The sequence below is a fragment of the Ovis aries genome, chromosome 7, assembly GCF_016772045.2.
Source record: "Ovis aries strain OAR_USU_Benz2616 breed Rambouillet chromosome 7, ARS-UI_Ramb_v3.0, whole genome shotgun sequence".
Lineage (NCBI taxonomy): Eukaryota > Metazoa > Chordata > Mammalia > Artiodactyla > Bovidae > Ovis > Ovis aries.
In genome coordinates this window covers 48,785,361-48,806,305 of record NC_056060.1, presented here as the reverse complement: position 1 = coordinate 48,806,305, position 20,945 = coordinate 48,785,361, and the positions used below count along the sequence as shown (strand labels likewise).

Here is a 20,945-nt window from a genome sequence, read left to right as displayed (position 1 = left end):
CCCGTTGGGAACTTCAGGTCTTTTGCGTATTTAGCTGCCCAGTCTGCTTGCTTTTGTTTAGTTGCTCAGTCATGACTGACTTTTTTGTGACCCTAAGGCCTACATGTTCATGGCTCCTCTGTCCATGGGATTTCCAGGCAAGAATACTGGAGTGGGTTGCCATTTCCTTCTCCAAGAGGTCTTTCTGGTCCAGGGATTGAACCTGGGTCCCATGCATTGCAGGCAGATTCTTTACCGTCTGAGCCACCAGGGAAGCCCACAGATAATAGTACTTTCCTTTATCAGCATCCTGTGTTAGTGGACTGGCTCTGCAACATTCAGGTAAGTGGATCCAAGTTCTCTAACACCACTACTCTGTGACCTGGTTTTGAATTTTTTGTAAGTAGTATGTTCTCTTCTGTTTATGACTCCTTAAACTCAACATTTTGAGTTTCATCTATGTTGCATGTAGTCGAAGCTCAATGATTTTCACTGCTGTGTGATATTCCCTATGTGAATATACCATAGTTTTACCCATTCAACTGCTGCTGAATATTTGGGTTAACTTTTATGAATTGTGCTCTATGAACTTCTTGAAATGTTTTATAGGGAATATATGTATACATTTCAGTTTAGTAGGTATGTAGGAGTGAAACTGCTGGGCCATAAGTTATACACGTTTACCTTTAATAAGTACTGTCCTCGTTTTTACAACATGATCTACCAAAATAACTCCCACCAGCAAGGTGTGAAAGTTGCATTTGCTTCATTTCTTAATATTACTAATCTTTGTCATTTTAATCATTCTGGTGGGTGCTGGTGATATCAGATGGTGGTTTTAATTTGCATTTCCCTACTGTTCAGTAGCTTTTCAAATGCTTGCCATTTGGATATTCTGAAGTTCTCTTTCAATTACTTTTATTTTGTTCAGGCTTCTCTTGTAGCTCAGTTGGTAAAGAGTCTACTTTCTATACGGGAGTGAGTGAGTGAAGTTGCTTAGTTCTGTCCGACTCTTTGCGACCCCATGGAGTGTAGCCTACCAGGTTCCTCTGTCCATGGGATTTTCCAGGCAAGAATACTAGAGTGGGTGGCCATTTCCTTCTCCAGGAGATCTTCCCGACCCAGGGATTGAACTCGGATCTCCCACATTGCAGGCAGATGCTTTACCCTCTGAGCCACTGGGGAATGCAGGAGACCCAGGTTCAATTCCTGGGTTGGGAAGATCTCCCGGAGAAGGAAATGACAACCCACTCCAATATTCTTGCCTGGAGAATCCCATGGACAGAGGAGCCTGGTGGGCTGAAACAGCAAGATGATTTTATGAGGAAATGGGGAAGAGATAGTGGAGGTTTAGAAAGAGAAAAATGTATTAAATGTTTCAGATTGGGAACTGGAAAAGAAACCAGGAAAAAAAAAGATGCCTGGCAGCATTAAGAACCCACTGACGTTAGGGAAAGTGCATATAAAAAGAAATCAGCCACTCATTCACATTCAGCTGCAAGGGTACAGGCCTATAGTAGGAAGAGAATAGGCTTTACTCAGGTTCGTGATTTACCCTAGCAAATATGAGAAAAATTATCAACTCCTGACCAACCTTGCCTAATCTACATGCAGGCTAAGTTTCTAACCCCAACTGGGCTATTTTGAAGTAAAGCCCAAATATATTTTTATTTTTAATTGGTTTTTAAAAATAATTTTGTGTATTTACTTATGACCGTGCTGTGTCTTCATTCCTGTGCGGGCTTTTCTCTAGTTGTGACGAGCAGGGGCTGCTCTCTGCTTGCGGTGAGTGGGCTTCTCATTGCAGTGGCTTCTTGTTGTAGAGCACATGCTCTAGGGCTTGCAGGCATTAGTGGCTGTGGCACATGGACTCAATAGCTGAGGCACATGGGATCTTCCCGGACCAGGGACTGAACCGATGTCTCCTGCATTGGCAGGCAGATTCTTTACCACTGAGCCACTAGGGAAGCTCCTAAGTATATTTTTAAATTAACTTATTCTGCAGTATGTAAATCTCAACTGAGATAAGTAATAAACATTTTAAAAACTCAACATATTAAATCATACCTAACATAGTAACCACTATGACCATTCAGGTATGACCTAAATCAAATCCCTTATGATTATACAGTGGAAGTGAGAAATAGATTTAAGGGCCTAGATCTGATAGATAGAGTGCCTGATGAACTATGGAATGAGGTTTGTGACATTGTACAGGAGACAGGGATCAAGATCATCCCCAATCCCCATGGAAAAGAAATGAAAAAAGCAAAATGGCTGTCCGGAGAGGGCTACAAATAGCTGTGTAAAGAAGAGAAGTGAGAAGCAAAGGAGGAAAGGAAAGATATAAGCATCTGAATGGAGAGTTCCAAAGAATAGAAAGGAGAGATAAGAAAGCCTTCTTCAGCAATCAATGCAAAGAAATAGAGGAAAACAACAGAATGGGAAAGACTAGAGATCTCTTCAAGATAATTAGAGACACCAAGGGAACATTTCATGCAAAGATAGGCTCGATCAAGGACAGAAATGATATGGACCTAACAGAAGCAGAAGATATTAAGAAGAGGTGGCAAGAATACACGGAAGAACTGTACAAAAAAGATCTTAACGACCAAGATAATCACGATGGTATGATCACTCATCTAGAGCCAGACATCCTGGAATGTGAAGTCAAGTGGGCCTTAGAAAGCATCACTACGAACAAAGCCAGTGGAACTATTTCAAATCCTGAAAGGTGATGCTGTGAAAGTGCTGCACTCAAAATGCCAGCAAATTTGGAAAACTCAGCAGTGCCCACAGGACTGGAAAAGGTCAGTTATCATTCCAATCCCAAAGAAAGGCAATGCCAAAGAATGCTCAAACTACCGCGCAATTGCACTCATCTCACACGCTAGGAAAGTAATGCTCAAAATTCTCCAAGCCAGGCTTCAGCAGTACGTGAACCGTGAACTTCCAGATGTTCAAGCTGGTTTTAGGAAAGGCAGAGGGAACCAGAGATCAAATTGCCAACATCCGCTGGATCATGGAAAAAGCAAGAGAGTTCCAGAAAAACATCTATTTCTGCTTTATTGAGTATGCCAAAGCCTTTGACTGTGTGGATCACAATAAACTGTGGAAAATTCTGAAAGAGATGGGAATTCCAGACCACCTGACCTGCCTTTTGAGAAACCTATATGCAGGTCAGAAACCTATGTGCAGGTTAGGAAGCAACAGTTAGAACTGGACATGGAACAAGAGACTGGTTCCAAATAGGAAAAGGAGTATGTCAAGGCTGTATACTGTTACCCTGGTTATTTAACTTCTATGTAGAGTACATCATGAGAACGCTGGGCTGGAAGAAGCACAAGCTGGAATCAAGATTGCTGGGAGAAATATCAATAACCTCAGATATGCAGATGACACCACCCTTATGGCAGAAAGTAAAGAGGAGCTAAAAAGCCTCTTGATGAAAGTGAAAGAGGAGAGTGAAAAATTTGGCTTAAAGCTCACCATTCAGAAAACAAAGATCATGGCATCTGGTCCCATCACTTCATGGAAATAGATGGAGAAACAATGGAAACAGTGTCAGACTTTATTTTTTCGGGCTCCAAAATCACTGCAGATGGTGACTGCAGCCATGTAATTAAAAGACGCTTACTCCTTGGAAGGAAAGTTATGACCAACCTAGATAGCATATTCAAAAGCAGAGACATCATTACTTTACCAACAAAGGTCTGTCTAGTCAAGGCTATGGTTTTTCCAGTAGTCATATATGGATGTGAGAGTTGGACTGTAAAGAAAGTTGAGTGCCGAAGAATTGATGCTTTTGAACTGTGATGCTGGAGAAGACTCTTGCAAGTCCCTTGGACTGCAAGGAGATCCAACCAGTCCATTCTAAAGGAGATCAGTCCTGGGTGTTTTTTGGAAGGAATGATGCTAAAGCTGAAACTCCAGTACTTTGGCCACCTCATGTGAAGAGTTGACTCATTGGAAAAGACTCTGATGCTGGGAGGGGTTGGGGGCAGGAGAAGGGGACGACAGAGGATGAGATGGCTGGATGGCATCACCGACTCGATGGACCTGAGTCTGAGTGAACTCCGGGAGTTGGTGATGGACAGGGAGGCCTGGTGTGCTGTGATTCATGGGGTCACAGAGTCGGACACGACTGAGCGACTGGACTGAACATAGTAACAGTAACTCTTTGATACCAAATGTTTTAAAATTTTGCCCAGTGTCTTAATTATGCTGTATAGTGGCTTATTTGAATTTCCTTTCTCTGTCTTTTTTGTTTTGGCAGTTTGTTAGTTAAACAAGTTTTTTGTGTGGTTTTTTTTTTTTTCCCTGAACGGTCACCATACTTTGGATTCTGCTGATAGGATGCCAGCAACGCTATTTAAAATATTTAATATTTTCCTGTTCCCAATATTTCTTATAAACTGGTACTTAGATTTAGAAGCTTAAAAGGATTCAGGTTTGAAGTTTTGTCAAGAAAATTTCATTTTGGTATCTTGTATTTCCGATTCCATCACAGCAGGAGGTATATATGTCTGTTTGGCCTTTTTTTAAATGTTGGGATTGAACTGTGGGGTTTTGAAGTTGTCAGGTGGATTATACATTTCCTATAACCTTTCCACCTAATCATGTAATTAAAAGATGCCATTGAAGATCATTGTTTAGCCCTATTATTTTATAACAAATTACAAAATGGTGGTATCTTAATTCTATAAATCCTTCATTTAAAATTTAATGTGAAACAAAACTTCCTTATCAAGTGTATTGCTAGTCTGAAGAATAATATTTCCCTTTACCAGTTTAATGCAGAATAATGATTTGGTTACCTAATGAAAATGAATCTACGTGTATTTTAGAACTCCAGAAATGTTAAAAAACAATTTATACGCTGTGACTCACTGCACTTATCTTCATGATGTTCCATCTTTGGCTAGTGTATTTTCCCATGGCTACAGGACCAAAGTATCACAAACACGGTGGCTTAAAACAACAGAAACTCACTGTTTCACAGGTCTGGATGACAGAAGTCTAAAACCAGCTTCACTGGGTCAGGACAGGGTGTAGGCATGGCCATGCTCCCTCTGGAGGCTTTCGGGGAGAACCTGCCCCTGGTGTCTTCCAGCTTCTGTGGCTGCCAGCGTTCCTTGGCTTGTAGCGGCGTTGCTCCGGTCTCTCCCTCCACGGTCATATTGCTTTCTTTCCTCCTGTATGCCGAGTCATATTGCTTTCTTTCCTCCTGTATGCCGAGTCTCCTTCTGCATCCCTCTTATAGATACATGTGATTGCACTTAGGACCCATCCTGATTATCTTACACTTTCCCCCATTCCAAGATCCTTAACAACATTTGCAAAACTTTTGCCACATAAGGAAACATTTACACATTCCAGGGATCAGGACTTGGTATCTCTGGGAGTCATTATTCAGCAGAGTGAGAACCTTTTAAAGTTGGCTGTTTCCTTGGGATATGATTCCAGTAATTTTGGATAACTTCCTCATTTTCTATTATAAAAAGCCTTTCTAAGATTGTATTTCTATCCTTTACCTTTAGTTAGCTAGTCTCATAAAATTTTTCTGGCTTTTAAATGTGAATGGTATTTTTAAACCACAATTTTGGCATTAGAGATGCTCTTTGTAAATGGGTTGTCACTGAAACAAAGGATCCAGGAATCAAGAGAGTGAGTGTGGCTCTCAGTAAAGTTACATTCAATAACTCATTGAAAATAATCTTTGCTTCCTCTACCTGCAACTTTGGGCTCGGCTTTTTGGGCCCCACGGGAGGAATTCTTCCACCAGAAAACCAACAATGTTCCCACTGAACTGGAAATTGAGATTCCCCCTTGAGTATTTGGGATTTTTGTACCCCTGGACCAATGGGAAAATGAGGGGATTATATTGACTGGGGTGGAAAGTGAGTCACTTGGCTGTGTCTGATTTTTTCCAACTCCGTGGATTGTAGCCTGCCAGGCTCCTCTGTCCATGGAATTCTCCAAGCAAGAATACTGGAGTGGATAGCCATTCCTTCTCCAGGCAATCTTCCCAACTCCAAGGATCAAATCTGGGTCTCCTGCACTGCAGGTGGACTGTTTACTGTCTGAGCCACCAGGAAGCCCATTGTCTGGGGTGGTTGATCCCAATTATCAAGGGACATACAGCTGCTGCTAAACTCTGTGGTGTTGGAGAAGACTCTTGAGAGTCCCTTGGACTGCAAGGAGACTCAACCAGTCCATCCTAAAGGAAATCAGTCCTGAATATTGGAAGGACTGGTGCTGAAGCTGAAACTCCAATACTTTAGCCACTTGATGCAAAGAACCAATTCATTGGAAAAGACCCTGATGCTGGGAAAGAGTGAAGGCAGGAGGAGAAGGGGATGACACAGGATGAGATGGTTGGATGCCATCACCAACACGATGGACAGGAGTTTGAGTAGGCTCTGGGAGTTGGTGATGGACAGGGAAGCCTGGCATGCTGCAGTCCATGAGGTCGCAGAGAGTCAGACCTGACTGGGCAACTGAATTGAACTGAACTGAAATACTGTAACTCACTGGAGTGCCTTAGTGCCCCTATATATTTTATTGTAAAAGTTAAAGGAAGACTGTAGCAATTCACTAAAGGTAAATTCACTAAGAACTTATATACTTTAGGAATGAAGTTTAGGGTCTCCTTAAGAACCCTAGTCAGCTAAGGTGCTGACTGAAGGCAACTGGAAAATGGTATGGGCTGTGTCAAAAAGATAGCCTGATGGCTGATTTATAAAAATGAGGACTGTGCCATTCATGTTTGCTTGTTCTATGGTGTGCGTATAAACTACGTTTGATTCCTTTTAAAAATGCTGCACTTTTCACTCACCTCAGCTTTTCTAACTCTCAGTATCTTCTCAGCTCAGCAGGGTTGCCAAGCTCTGTTTGGGTTCCCCTCTCCCTGCGTCTTTCAGTTCAGTTCAGTTCAGTCACTCAGTCATGTCTGACTCCTTGTGACCCCATGAATCGCAGCACGCCAGGCCTCCCTGTCCATCACCAACTCCCGGAGTTCACTCAGACTCACATCCATCGAGTCAGTGATGCCATCCAGCCATCTCATCCTCTGTCGTCCCCTTTTCCTCCTGCCCCCAATCCCTCCCAGCATCAGAGTCTTTTCCAATGAGTCAACTCTTCGCATGAGGTGGCCAAAGTACTGGAGTTTCAGCTTTAGCATCATTCCTTCCAAAGAACCCCCACGGCTGATCTCCTTTAGAATGGACTGGTTGGATCTTTAATCTGGGTATTGCTCCATGCAGACAGCTGGACGACTACAGAGCTCATCCTTACCCACCTGTCCCCTGATTCTCAGGGATTACAGCCTTGTGTCCTGCCTGTTGCCTACTGACTGAAGAACACGGTTTCATACATTTTGTGTACTTTTCTAGTTGTTTACAGAAGGAAGTTAAGTCCTGTCCTTGTTATTCTGGCATGCCTTGAAGTCTCTGAAGATGGCTTAAAACACAAACTTGAGATTAAAATTGACAGGTAACATTTTATTAATCTTAGATGCACAGTGATTTTATATATGTGTATACTCCAAAATGATTACCATGATGTTAATACCCATCAAGACACAGACAATTTTTTTTCTTGTGATGAGACTGTTAAAAGTTAGAACTACTTTCAGTTCAGTTCAGTTGCTGTGTCTGACTAACTGTGACACCATGGACTATAGCACCCCAGGCCTCTCTGTCCATCACCAACTCCTGGAGTTTACTCAAACTCATGTCCATTGAATTGGTGATGCCATCCATCCTGTGTTGTCCCCTTCTCCTCCTGCCTTCAATCTTTCCCAGCCTCAGGGTCTTTTCCAATGAGTCTGTTCTTCGCATCAGGTGGCCAAAGTATTGCAGTTTCAGCTTCAGCATCAGTCCTTCCAATGAATATTCAGGACTGATTCCTTTAGGAAGGACTGGTTGGATCTTCTTTCAGTCCAAGGGACTCTCAAGAGTTTTCTCCAACACCACAGTTCAAAAGCATCAATTCTTCAGCACTCAGCTTTCTTTATAGTCCAACTCTCACATCCATACATGACTACTGGAAAAACCATAGCTTTGACTAAATGGACCTTTGTGGCAAAGTAATGTCTCTGCTTTTTAATATGCTGTCTAGGATGGTCAGAGCTTTTCTTCCAAGGAGTGTCTTTTAATTACAAGGCTGCAGTCACCATCTGCAGTGATTTTGGAGCCCAAAAAAATCAAGGCTGTCACTATTTCCATTGTTTCCCCATATATTTGCCATGAAGTGATGGGACCAGATGCCATGCTCTTAGTTTTCTGAATGGTGAATTTTAGGTCAACTTTTTCACTCTCCTCTTTCACTTTCATCAAGAGGCTCTTTAGTTCCTCTTTGCTTTCTGCCATAAGGGTGGTGTCATTTGCATATCTGAGGTTATTGATATTTCTCCCAGCAATCTTGATTCCAGCTTGTGCTTCTTCCAGCCCAGCGTTCTCATGATGTACTCTACATAGAAGTGAAATAAGCAGGGTGACAATATACAGCCTTGACGTCCTCCTTTTCCTATTTGGAACCAGTCTGTTGTTTCATGTCCAGTTCTAACTGTTGCTTCCTGACCTGCATACAGATTTCTCAAGAGGCAGGTCAGGTGGTCTGGTATTCCCATCTCTTTCAGAATTTTCCACAGTTTGTTGTGATCCACAAAGTCAAAGGCTTTGGCATAGTCAATAAAGCAGATGTTTTTCTGGAACTCTTGCTTTTTTGATGATCCAGCAGATGTTGGCAATTTGATCTCTGGTTCCTCCGGCTTTTCTAAAACCAGCTTGAACATCTGGAAGTTCATGGTTCACGTACCATTGAAGCCTGGCTTGGAGATCTACTTTCAGCAACTGTTAAACATCCAGTTGACCGTTGAACAATGAGGCCTAGGGTTGCTGACCCTTTGCAGTTGGCCTACATAACTTACAGCTGGCCTTCTACACAGGCCAACTATAACTTACAGCTGGCCTTCTATATGTGGTTTTTCTGAATTCGTGGTTCCACATCTGTGGATTTAACCTACTGTGGGTCATGTAGCACTGTCACGTGTGAGTGTGTGTTTGGTTGTGTCTGACTCTTTGCAAACTCATGGACTATAGCCCACCAGGCTCTTCTGTTCATGGGATTTGCCAGGCAAGAATAATGGAGTGGGTTGACATTTGCTTCTCCAGCATTGTGGTACTTACTATTAAAAAAAAAAAAAAAATCCCTGTATAAGTGGACTTGCACAGTTCAAACTGGTGTGAATGATAGTACTTAAAAAACATTTTTTTTAAAAAATTGGAGAATTTCTTTACAATGTTGCATTGGTTTCTGCTGTACAATGTGAGTCAGCTGTAAGTTTACACCTCTCTCTTCCCTCTTGAGCTCCCTGTCACTCCCCATCTCACCCCTCTCAGTCATCACAAAGCACCAGGCTGAGGCTGTGTGTGTTACACAGCAGCCTCCCATTAGCTATCTTAACACATGATGTGCATACATTTCAGTGCCACTCTCAATTCGTTCCACGTTCTCCTTCACTTGTTACCTAGAGTCATTGTGCTGTACACTCTCTGGACTTGTTTATATAGCTGCAGGTTTGTATCCTGTGACACCTTCACTCCTTTTGCTCACTCAGGTCACCACTTGCCTCTGGCAGTATCTGTTCTCTGTACCTATGAATTCAGTTTATTTTAGATTCTACGTATAAGTGAGTTTATATAGTCTATCTTTCTCTAACTTCTTTCACTTAGGATAATGCCCTCAGGATCTATGTTGTGGCAAATAACAAATTTCCTTGTTTTAAAAATGGCTGAATAATATTCAGGTCCTTGTGGGCCACACATAACACTGTATGCATTTTCCATCCATCCATGGTCGCTTATTTTCACATCTTGACTATTGTAAATAGCGCTGCTTTAAACATGGGTGCAGGTTATCTTTTTAAGATAAAAGATTTCATTTACTTCACATAAACACTCAGTAGAATTGCTGCATCATATTCTAAGGTTTTAAATTTCTGAGGAATCTTCAAAGTCTTCTATAAGTAGTTGCACCAATTTGCGTTCCTGCCAACAAGGCATGATGGTTGCCCTTTTCACTCATCTTTGCTAGTGCTTGTCTGTCTTTCTGATAGCAGTATCCTAACAGGTATGAGGTGATGATCTTACTGTGGTTCTGTGCTGCAATTCCCTGGTTAATGACGGACATCTTTTTGTGTACCTGTTGATGTTACTTATGTCCTCTTCAGGAAAATGCCTATTCAGATCTTCTATTTTTACCTACTGAGTTGTCTGAATTCTTTGTTGTTTTTTGGATATAAATCCATCAGGTATGTGATTTGCAAATGTTGTCTTCCATTCTTCAGGCTGCCTGTTCATTTTATTGATGATCTCCCTTGTTGCACAGAGAAGCTTTTTAGTTTGATGTAGTCCCACTTAGTTTTGCTTTTGCTGCCTTTGCTTTTGGTATCAAAACAAACAAAAAAACAACACACACTGCTGAGACTGATGTCAGGGGGATTTACACATCTTCTTTCAGCCTGATGACTTTTGGTCTTGGGTCCTTTAGTGCGCTCTGAATTGATGTTTTGGTGTAGTGTAGTACAGCGGGCCAGTTTTGGTCTTGGGTCCTTTAGCGCGCTCTGAATTGATGTTTTGGTGTAGTGTAGTACAGTGGGCCAGTTTTGGTCTTGGGTCCTTTAGCACGCTCTGAATTGATGTTTGGTGTAGTGTAGTGTAGTACAGTGGGCCACTTTTGGCCTTTTGTATGTGGATGCCATTTTCTCAATGCCATTTATGGACTAGACTGTCCTTGTCCCATTGCATATTCTTGCCTCCTTTGTCATAAATTGATCATATATCTGTGGGTTTATTTCTGGGCTCTCTATTCTGTTCCATTGATCTAAGGTTTTGTGTGTGTGTTTTTTTTTTTAATGCCAATGTACTACAGTGTTTTTTTTTTGGGGGGGGGGTAGTGTTTTGATTACTATAGATTCATAATAGTCAGAAAGCAGAAAGTGTGATGATTTCAGGGTCATTCTTGCTTCAGCTATTGAAGGTGTTTTGTGGTTCACTTTGGGGAACAGAATGAGTAAAACCAGATGAAGAAAGGATTAGAAAATAAGACAGCTGGAATATTCAAGAGAGAATACTGTTGACAGTTTTCTGGCATAATACTCTCTTGAACTAATCCTGCTAAATCCTTTGCTGCATGCTTCATAACACCTTGAGGCATTTACCTTAAGACAAGGTACATGTCTTGCCTCAAACCACGTGCACATTTTATCTACCTATATACTAGAAAAATAAGATTCTATCATTACTACAGCATATAAAAAATGGTTGAATTTTCACCAATTTACAGGACCTTTTTAGAACGGATTGACAAAACTAAGGTCGCAAATTCTTATTTTAGTTCTGCTAATAGAGGAATAGACGTTTTTTTCTTGCACATTAAGAGGCCGATCACTGCAGATGGTGACTGCAGCCATGTAATTAAAAGACGCTTGCTCCCTGGAAGGAAAGTTATAACCAACCTAGACAGCATATTCAAAAGCAGAGACATTACTTTGTCAACAAAGGTCCGTCTAGTCAAGGCTATGGTTTTCCTGTGGTCATGTATGGATGTGAGAGTTGGACTGTGAAGAAAGCTGAGCACCAAAGAATTGATGCTTTTGAACTGTGGTGTTGGAGAGACTCTTGAGAGTCCCTTGGACTACAAGGAGATCCAACCAGTCCATTCTGAAGGAGATCAGCCCTGGGGGTTCTTTGGAAGGAATGATGCTAACACTGAAACTCCAGTACTTTGGCCACCTCATGCGAAGAGTTGACTCATTGGCTGGGAGGGATTGGGGGCAGGAGGAGAAGGGGACGACAGAGGATGAGATGGCTGGATGGCATCGCTGACTCGATGGATGTGAGTTTGAGCGAACTCCAGGAGTTGGTGATGGACAGGGAGGCCTGGTGTGCTGCGATTCATGAGGTCACAGAGTCAGACATGACTGAGCGACTGAACTGAACTGAAGCTTATTATCGCTAGAGCCTGTGGGAGGGCACTCTGGTATACACTCTGGCCGTGTCTCTCCTGTAATCTCTAGTAAAGTCTGAGTACTACCATGGTGGGAAGATTAGACCAGCTATATCACTATGCAAATGTTAGGCATGTGATGTGTATGCAAGTAATTAGAACTGAGAGGGAATGTTAGGCTGTGACTTCTGCACTCATGCCTAGGGAAAAACAGGTGCGCGTATGGTGGCTGAGCTGAATACAAGAACTGGTTTCAACCTGTGGAATGTGGTATAATCCCTAGGGACTACACCTGGGGCATTACAGATATACCTTAAGCACCTGGCACTCCGTGCCAGTTACCTGGGTGAGTATGAGTGAGTACTGAAACCCATGCAAGTCCTTCCTGTCCTTTGCTGTGTTTCCTCATGACTTCTTTGTTAAGAACTCATAAGGAAAGAGATCAGTATGGGTTACACTCAATACAAGTGGGTTTAAGTTCTGAAGGATGGGTAGGATTTTGATTCTGAAAGGTAAGTCATGAGAAATGAAGGAAACTGCATAGCCAAAGACACAAATCTTTTTTTGTGTCTTTCTCAAATTAACTGAGCAGACTATGCAATCGTTGGTACAAAAGATTAGGAAGAGAACACTGGAATCGATTATGCAGAATGGGCTGCAAGAATGAAAGTTAAGTTTTAATGTTAAGAATCAAGGACTACACTGACATATTAAGGTAACACTAGGGGCACCCAGCCCTTCCTACCATTACTAGGTTACAGTAGTCAACAATTTCCTACAAGAAACTCAAGATCTAGGCCAAAGTGCTTCTGTACCTTTTGCAAACACAATCTAGTGACATCATTTATAGGATTTAAAATTCCCAAAAGTATACACCCCCAGTCATAGACTTCTTTAAAATCACTATGACTGTTCATAACATGAAAGTCTAAACCATTATTCCTTAGGAAACAGAAATTTCTACAACCATAGTAAGTTTACTATCAACATTACTCGTCTTGTAACCATTATCTTGAACCTTCAAAATAAAAAGGTATTGATCTTGACTAACTGCAGTTAAGACAAATCCTAATTACGTAAAGCCTTTGGTAATCAAGTTTCTAAATCTGTAAAAGGGGAACAAAGTTCTTCCAGGGTCATTGTGAGGATTATCTAGAAGAAAAACACAGCACCTGTTTTTGTTACGTTTACCATAATGAAGTTAGTGATGTCGGCCCTTCTCTTACACAGATCAGACTTACTTAAAAATGATGACATCTATAGAGTAACATGCTTTCTCAACAACAAAAGAAAAGCTGAGGGATTGTGTGCAATATAAAGATCTTTTTAATATTTTAATAGGTTTATGATGGAGTGAGAGTGAAAAGACAGTGTCACACTGAAAAGGGTTGAATTGCGAGGGACCACAGGCTGGGGCTTTAAAAGCCTGCTTGTACTAAATGATAAAACATTCTGCGAGACATTTTAGAAATGCCACATTCTTCATCATGTATTCCTAGACTGACAAAACTTTTCCTTCAAGTACACAAAGATATGGCAGACGGTTAACCGGACTTTTTTTACTGAAAGTGTAATAACTGGTAAGATGTAGAGCACTCTAGAAATGAAACTTTACTGTTACGGCCAATTTAATTACATGTCATGTGAAGACTATTTTATGTTGTTGCAAATAGGTTTTTTGGTTTTATTTTAGCTATGAAAGTCACTCAGGGGTGTCCTACTCTTTGCAACCCAGGCATTCTCCAGGCCAGAATACTGGAGTGGGTAGCCTTTCCCTTCTCCAGGGGATCTTCCAACCCAGTGGCTGAACCCAGGTCTCCTGCATTGCAGGCAGATTCTTCACCAGCTAAGCTACAAGGGGAGCCCTTATTTTAGCTATATAAGCTGTCTAAAGATGGTCTAATTTTTTCCTAGTCGAGTTTTTCGCACCAATGATTACCCTTGTTTTTGCACTTTGAAAAAGATTTTTATAAGGAAAGTTCCAGTCTGGAATTCTGGTTTTGCCCCTGCTAATGCTTTCACCAGCTAAACTTGCAACTGATAACTAACTTTACTCAAACGAATGGATGTTCTAATTTCCTTTGTAAGGAACACGGTACTCTTTTAAAATGCTTATCTAGTATCTGCATATTGTGAGCTTAGTAGCTCTAGCAGTTATTACTCACACTGAGTTTTAAAATGAATTTATTAAAGAATACTCCTAGGAAGGCAACAATGTTTGATTTGTCATTAAAAAAAAAGTTCTGTTTCTTCATGCTGTATAATAAAGAGGGTACAGACTTATGAGCTTCTTTCTATTGGAATTCTCTGATAGTACAGCACAGAGTAGTCATTTCTGCAATGTTAGAATAAATTAAAAAAAAGTCTCTTCTATGCTTCTCTTCAAAAAGCGATGAACAGTAACAGGATGGCATTAAAAAGCCATTTCTTTTTTCTATTCATTCTGTAGTATTGGAGCCAGTATCTAGGAAACAGAGGAGAGAAAGAGTAAATTCAAGAAGCAACTTAAATATTTCGAGAAAATCTTTCAAAAGTAAAACAGGAACTAACGGTGGTGAAGAAGGGGAGACAAAAAGCCGACCACAGGAGTATCTTCTGCACTTAAATGTCGTTTTACCTTAATGGGAAAGTCAACCTTTAGCCTCCATGTTTAAGAAAAATCAAGCTATACTACATTTGGTTTACATACTTTTTTTCAGGTCCTCTACTTTCCCCAAATTTAAAATCACAAAGGATAATAATGTATAATCAGAAGAAATTTGTATTTAATTCCTGGTGAGACAAAAAACCCAAATTCTAGTCACTATCACTTTTTCTCTGCTTCTCTATTAGGAACTGAACTGTATTTCAGAAAGCTGACCAGTAGAAAAAATGGTTTTATTTCACAGTAGCACTGCATTTATCGGGTGAGGAATGGTATTATTACTTAATCTCCTACCTCTAACTGCCACAGCCATTTATATTTTAATGACTGTTTTTTTCTGCTGACATAGAGGAACATGGAACACAATATAAACTTTTCTTGAATACTCAACAATTTTTTCTTTGAAGAGCCATCACTTATACTGTGCTGTAAGTGAAGCAAGCTCCTCAGAAGCCACCGAAGGAGGTAAGGCTGATTTGTACTTTACACCCACTGAAGTTTGAAACAATAAGATACATCTTTTATCTTTAAGAAGCAAGAGAAATACACTTTAAGGACCACTTATAAGTAAAACACAAATGTTTACATGGACTCTTTGATATTAAGTTTGCTCAGGAGCCTTCACTGACTTTTTGGTAATTAAATATGTTTCAAATAATTGAAACTGACACTCTGCTAGTCTGTATCTGTGCTGTCCAATATGGTAGCCAGTGGCTAGGCACATGTGCTTAAAGTTAACTAATAAATATGAGACCATTAACTATCTCAGCTACCCTAACCCATTTTAAGTGCTTAATATCAGATGTGGCTACAGGAGAGTACAGACAGAAAATTTCCATCCGGATGCTGATCCATATAATTAACTCATTTTGGTAGAGGTCTAGAAATTACACAGTAATGCTAAAATTCTATAGTAAAAGTTTGAAAACCTAAGGGTTATAAGGATGCTATTAGCCTAAATTATAAGAAAGACTTGGGGGAAAAAATACATTATCTGACATACACAGAAATGTTATCACTTGTGATCCAGGAGCTATTTTTAAACAGACTTTTGTTGTTGTTATAATAAGGACCCAAGTATATGATAACTATATAAAGTTATCCTAAATTTCTTAGAATGATTATTTCTAGTTAACCTTCTGAAATGTACAAGCCACTGTAACATTGCTCATTTTAGAGACTCTGACATCTGGAAAACACAATTTCTTTAAAAAAGGGAGAAAGGTACAATTTTAGGCAGCTATCAAAAACCAGGCTTAAGAGAACAACAGTTAATGAGTTGTGTGAAAAACGATGTATTCACAAATGAGTATTACTATAAAGATATATATAACTGAAGGCTAGAAGATTCTATACTCAAGTGATACGTCATCTCCAGATGATGTTACAAATGATGTCTTTTCTTCTCTATGGTTTTCTGTCTTTATATCTTTTCAGTGATTAGAGCGTTTCTTTGAAACCCAAACTATAACAATAAAAACCTAACCTATAACCCAAGAAATGTAGGGTTTTGTTTTCCACATTTGTCTTTCTCTTGACAGTCTTCTCTATTCAGGAATAATTGCTTTAAATGCAAACTGTTCAGAATACAAAGTAAAAGTATATTTAAAATACAATTTATGTATTTATTTTTGCTTACTGAATTTAATCATGGGACAGAAAGCAGAGACATACAGTTTCTGAAACATTAAAGGCGTGAACAAGTTCCTAGGTCTGCTGTGAAAATATCTGCGAGTACCAGATGAGAAGACTAGATGTTTACCCTTATGAGTGATGGGGCTCTTCTAATTATTTGAAAGGTTTTAAATAATCACTTTAAAATGTATAGCTATTCAGTAACACAGAAGCCATAGGATAAATTGTTGAAATTAAACACGTAAGGAAAAAGAAAAAGCTTGAGAAATACTTCAAACCTGTAACAGAAATAGGGAAGAAAGGCTTACTAATTTGGTCCCCTTTCCCCCAACACAAATCCGACCTGTGCAAGTAGTCTGTGTGTCATACGAAACGTTTATACCTCCAGTTAGTAAGAGGACTATTTGAGATCCGGAATTTAGAATCTGAGAAAGGAGCCAGGTCTCTAGTTGGGAGTAGATCATTAGCCAACTTCCCCCCTTACTTTCAGATGATTCTCTAAAGATGCATGAAAAAGATGTCAAGTAGCTTTGCTTTCACAGTAATTAGGGTAGACACTTACTTTTACCATCACAGGCTACAATTTTCACTTTATCCACTTTAATAAGTTCTGTCACCTCTCTGAATTCAACATCATTCAATACAAAAGTCCACACGTTATCGCAGAATCTGTATGTATTTAGAGAGCCCTTTAAAACAAAACATTGAGGCAAACCATGAAGTCATTTTTTTCCCCTCATATTTTTCTCCAGACAACTTATGAAATCCTAGCTACAAGTACATAATTCTCAAAATAGGATGAAAATTAAGGAAAATGAAGCAAGCAAGCTAAGTGTTAAAATACCATACTATTACTTAAAAAAAAAAAAAAATCCTAGAGAAATATGCCAAGGTAAGAGTTTATTTTAGTAAGCAGACTATTTCCAGCGCTGGAAGAGCCTGCAAATTACTCACCTGAAATCTGAAGAAAAGCTGAAGGGAAATTTGAATTTGTATTTATACTGCCCTCATGTGGTGAAATTATGAAAACGTATTTGAAATTTTATGAAACTACTTTAAGAAAGCAACCTATTTTATTGTGTATGTTAATTCTCCAAATTTGTACAAATGCATGGAATTCCTAGAAACATATATTAGCCACTAAGATGATAACATTATTGTCCTGCGCAACTGACATTCTTCTACTTTATTTTCTTTTAGGAAAAATGTGTGTCTGGACATTAAAAAAGGTCTTTTTGAAGAGTGTGATGAAGGTGCAAGAATGAATGCTAGCTGAATATAATCAAAACCCAAGAGACATACACATGGATTCACGAAACACTGAAATTCAGTATTCGATAAAACATGTATGTGCCTAAAACCTTCAAACCAGAAAAAAAAATTCAGCACAAAACTGTTCCCTGCTGTGTTACTTGTAATACCAAAATGTGAGTTCTCCTAATGTCTTACAAAGTTAGAGTGACTAGGGTAACTATAATGGTTATGACTTAAGTTACTGAATTCATTAAATAATAGGAATAATTACCATCCTAGGTGCTAAGGATACAATGGTAAGCAATAGACATATGATCCCTGCCACCCAAGAGGTTTAGCTGAGCAGGGAAGATCATTAAAACAAGTAAATACATAGTGTGAAGTGCTATGTAAGCCTGGGTTACTCGGAGCATAGCAGAAGACAGGACAGAGCGTGCTGGAGTGCCAAAGACTAAGGAGTCAGGGAAAGAAAGGTGGGGCAGCAGAAGTGCAGACAGACACTTGGTGTGGGATAAGGAGTTCCAGAAACCAGAGTGTGACAGGCGGTCCTAAGGTAGAAGAGATCAGGAACCTTGGGAAAGAACAGATATCCTGAGGGTACCAGGAGGTCAGGGAAGGATTTCAAGCAGAGGAGTAATGTACTAAAACGGCATTTTTGGTGATGGCATGAAGACCAGACTAGAGGGGAGTCTGACTGGAGGGGAGTCTGATACTTTAGCTGGCTGTGTCAAACAGGTGAAAGAGGCTGGGCAATAGCAGGAGCAAAGGGTCCTGAGAAGTAGAGAGGTTTTAAAAGGTAGATCTGTCAAACCTGACAACCAACTGCATGTGGCTGGATAGTGAAGACAGAAGTCTGTGTCATTCCCAAGTTTCTGGCTCGTGTACCAGCGCAGTCATAGAAAAAGCTGCTTCGAGAGGAAAGTTAAAGTTGAGTTTGAGCTACAACGTACTGTATCCAGTGCACAGCTGGACTGTAAAAGCAAGCATGGGAGAATATCCGCTTTAAAGGATGAGATCATGAAAGGAGCATATGTGGAGCCCTAGAGAACCCCTTAGGAAAACCAACAATTAAGTGACAGACAGTAGGAAAACTACAAAGGAGCCTGAGAGAGGGGTCAGAGAACAGAAGGAGAGCTAGAACAGTATGGTTTCAAGGGAAGTAGGAGTTTTAAGAGATTAATCAACAGTATTACTGATTGTACATTGGATTTATCAATAAATAACTTGGCAAGAGAAGTTTCAGTAGAGGAGTGGGATTAATGCATTGAAAATCACTCAGAACATACTGTTAAGTAAAAAGACACAGAGTTGTAAGTGTAAAAAAAATTTTTTTTAATTAGATCTATTCTTTTGACTATAGTTTGAGGCTTTTGGAAGGCTGAAAAATCAAATGCCAACTTCAGTGTTCACTTCTGGCATCCCTGTGTGTATAATCCATGATCCTATGAACGTGTAGGTTACTGTCATAGCCAGTCGGTGGTAGCTGTGTCAATAACGTGAACTAGGTAGGTCACTATGATTTACGATTAGCGTGTGAACATTCAAATATGCTGAAATTCAATATATTCAAAATATTCCTTGTATATGATAATATGAGGTTACACTTTAATATACATTTTTCCCACTTTTTTTTTTTATATTTATCTATAACTGAGTAACACTTTTTAAATCCTTTAAACAGATCCAGACTAGAAATCTACAATAACTGGCGATCACTCAGACCTTGTGAACCCTATGACTCTAAACAAATTCTCTACATGGCCTAAAGTTTATGGACTATCATGGCTCAATTTAAAGGATCAAGTTTTGAATAACAAACTAGGCAGATGTGTATGTATGACTGCACAAAAAAAAGCTAACTTTGCCAGAATTACTACTATTCAAGAATCTGATAAAATTTTATACAGACATATATGTGAAACTGGTTTACAAATATAAAATACATGCAGATTTTATCCCTTCACGTAAAAAAGTCAAATGTGGCCCTGTTTGTCTTCTTCTGCCTTCTACACCCAATATCCAGAACAATGCCTTGTACCAACTGGCATTGAAATGTTTGCTGAATAAATGGCATTTTGTCTTTTGTGATTTTCACCACCAGCTGAAACAAAAAACCCCAAACACTGATGTTCTCTTAAATGCAAAATAACATCTATGGTCTTTTTATATGATGATTTTCATCTCTTTTAATCTGGATTTACTATCAAATTAAGATCTTGTTTGGTTTGGTCTTACTGTTCAAAGTACAAATGATTCCTATGAGACCTAGCTCCCAGAAGAGACCATCGTCTGCCAACAGGCCTGCCAATAAGCCATGCTATCTAAGAGCAGGTGGGGCGCAACATGACGTTTCTAGAAATTACAGTATTCTTCCCTGGCCAGAGTTTAAAAATCATAACTGATCCTTAGAGATTACTCTCACTTACCTTCAACCCTGAAGATACTGTTTCAGACGTCTGAAATCTTTAACTCTTCAAGGAAGGTAGCCAAACATACATAGGCTGATTTGTGAAATAATGGAATAAAAATCGAAAAACAACTGTACCTCACATTAAGTGAACTGGTAGATATATCATTTAAATATAAAACAGGATTCAGTTGTTCTAAAACAAGTTTTAAAGTTTCATTAAGTCATCTCTTTTTATGATTAATAAATATGGAGGTATTATAAAAATCACTATTGTAACAAGCACGGTGCAGCTAGATTTAAGAATATATCCTTACCCTGAAGTTGACGCGGTTTCTGACCCTCTGTGCCAGTGCTGCGTTTATAGCCTTATCAAACTGAAGTAGAACTTGAAGGGCAAGTTGGGGGGTAATCTGTTGAGACTGAAAAAATAAAGGTCATGAATCCTCTTTGGGAAGAACATTAAAGACAAAAATAAAAATACATGAGTTAGCATCTAAAATTTAACTAAGGTTAATCAGAGCCTCTAAACTTGAATCCCTTTGTTCTTTTTTTGAGATAACAGGCAATTAATAAGCAAAACCTGACAGTATTTTCTTACACTATCTTGAAACAAACATAATTTTGAAAAGAAAACATACAGTGATGTTACAACATCAGGACAAAACTTTGTCTATCACTCCTTCACAGTATCTGGAAAGAAGTTTTCACTGATAAATTGAAGGAATCAAGTCTTGAGAAAAAACTTGGGATCAGTAATACGTTAAAAAAAAAAATCTAATAAAATTCATCAAAGTTCAAGACATACGAAAATAAATGGAAATACACAATATGTTCTTGGATGAGAAGTTTATGTAAAAATGTTAATTTTCCTAAAATTAAAAATAATTCAAAATTCTAATTTACATCTCAAGACTTGCATTAACTTGTCTAAAGTTAAAGCTACACATAATATGCTATTTTCATAATTATGAGAACAAGAATTACTATACATCCATCTAAATAAAAATGTTG

General features: G+C 39.3%; 1 protein-coding gene and 1 long non-coding RNA gene across 2 annotated transcripts in view; one reads left to right on the top strand and one right to left on the bottom strand.

Annotated features, from left to right (window-relative positions):
• Positions 1-762: 762 nt before the first annotated feature.
• LOC121819972 (uncharacterized) lies at positions 763-17,663 on the top strand. Its single transcript, XR_009601204.1, has 3 exons — positions 763-7,473; positions 14,985-15,100; positions 17,471-17,663. It is a non-coding gene; the product is annotated as an uncharacterized LOC121819972 (long non-coding RNA).
• Positions 14,159-20,945, bottom strand: part of GTF2A2 (general transcription factor IIA subunit 2) — a 32,220-nt gene continuing 25,433 nt past the window's right edge. The window contains exons 3-5 of the mRNA XM_012181428.4: positions 20,249-20,353; positions 16,833-16,959; positions 14,159-14,455 (exon numbers count right to left, since the gene is read on the bottom strand). Of these exons, the coding sequence (XP_012036818.1) occupies positions 14,430-14,455; positions 16,833-16,959; positions 20,249-20,353 (258 nt within the window). The 3' untranslated portion in view covers positions 14,159-14,429. The remainder of the gene's footprint in view (positions 14,456-16,832; positions 16,960-20,248; positions 20,354-20,945) is intronic.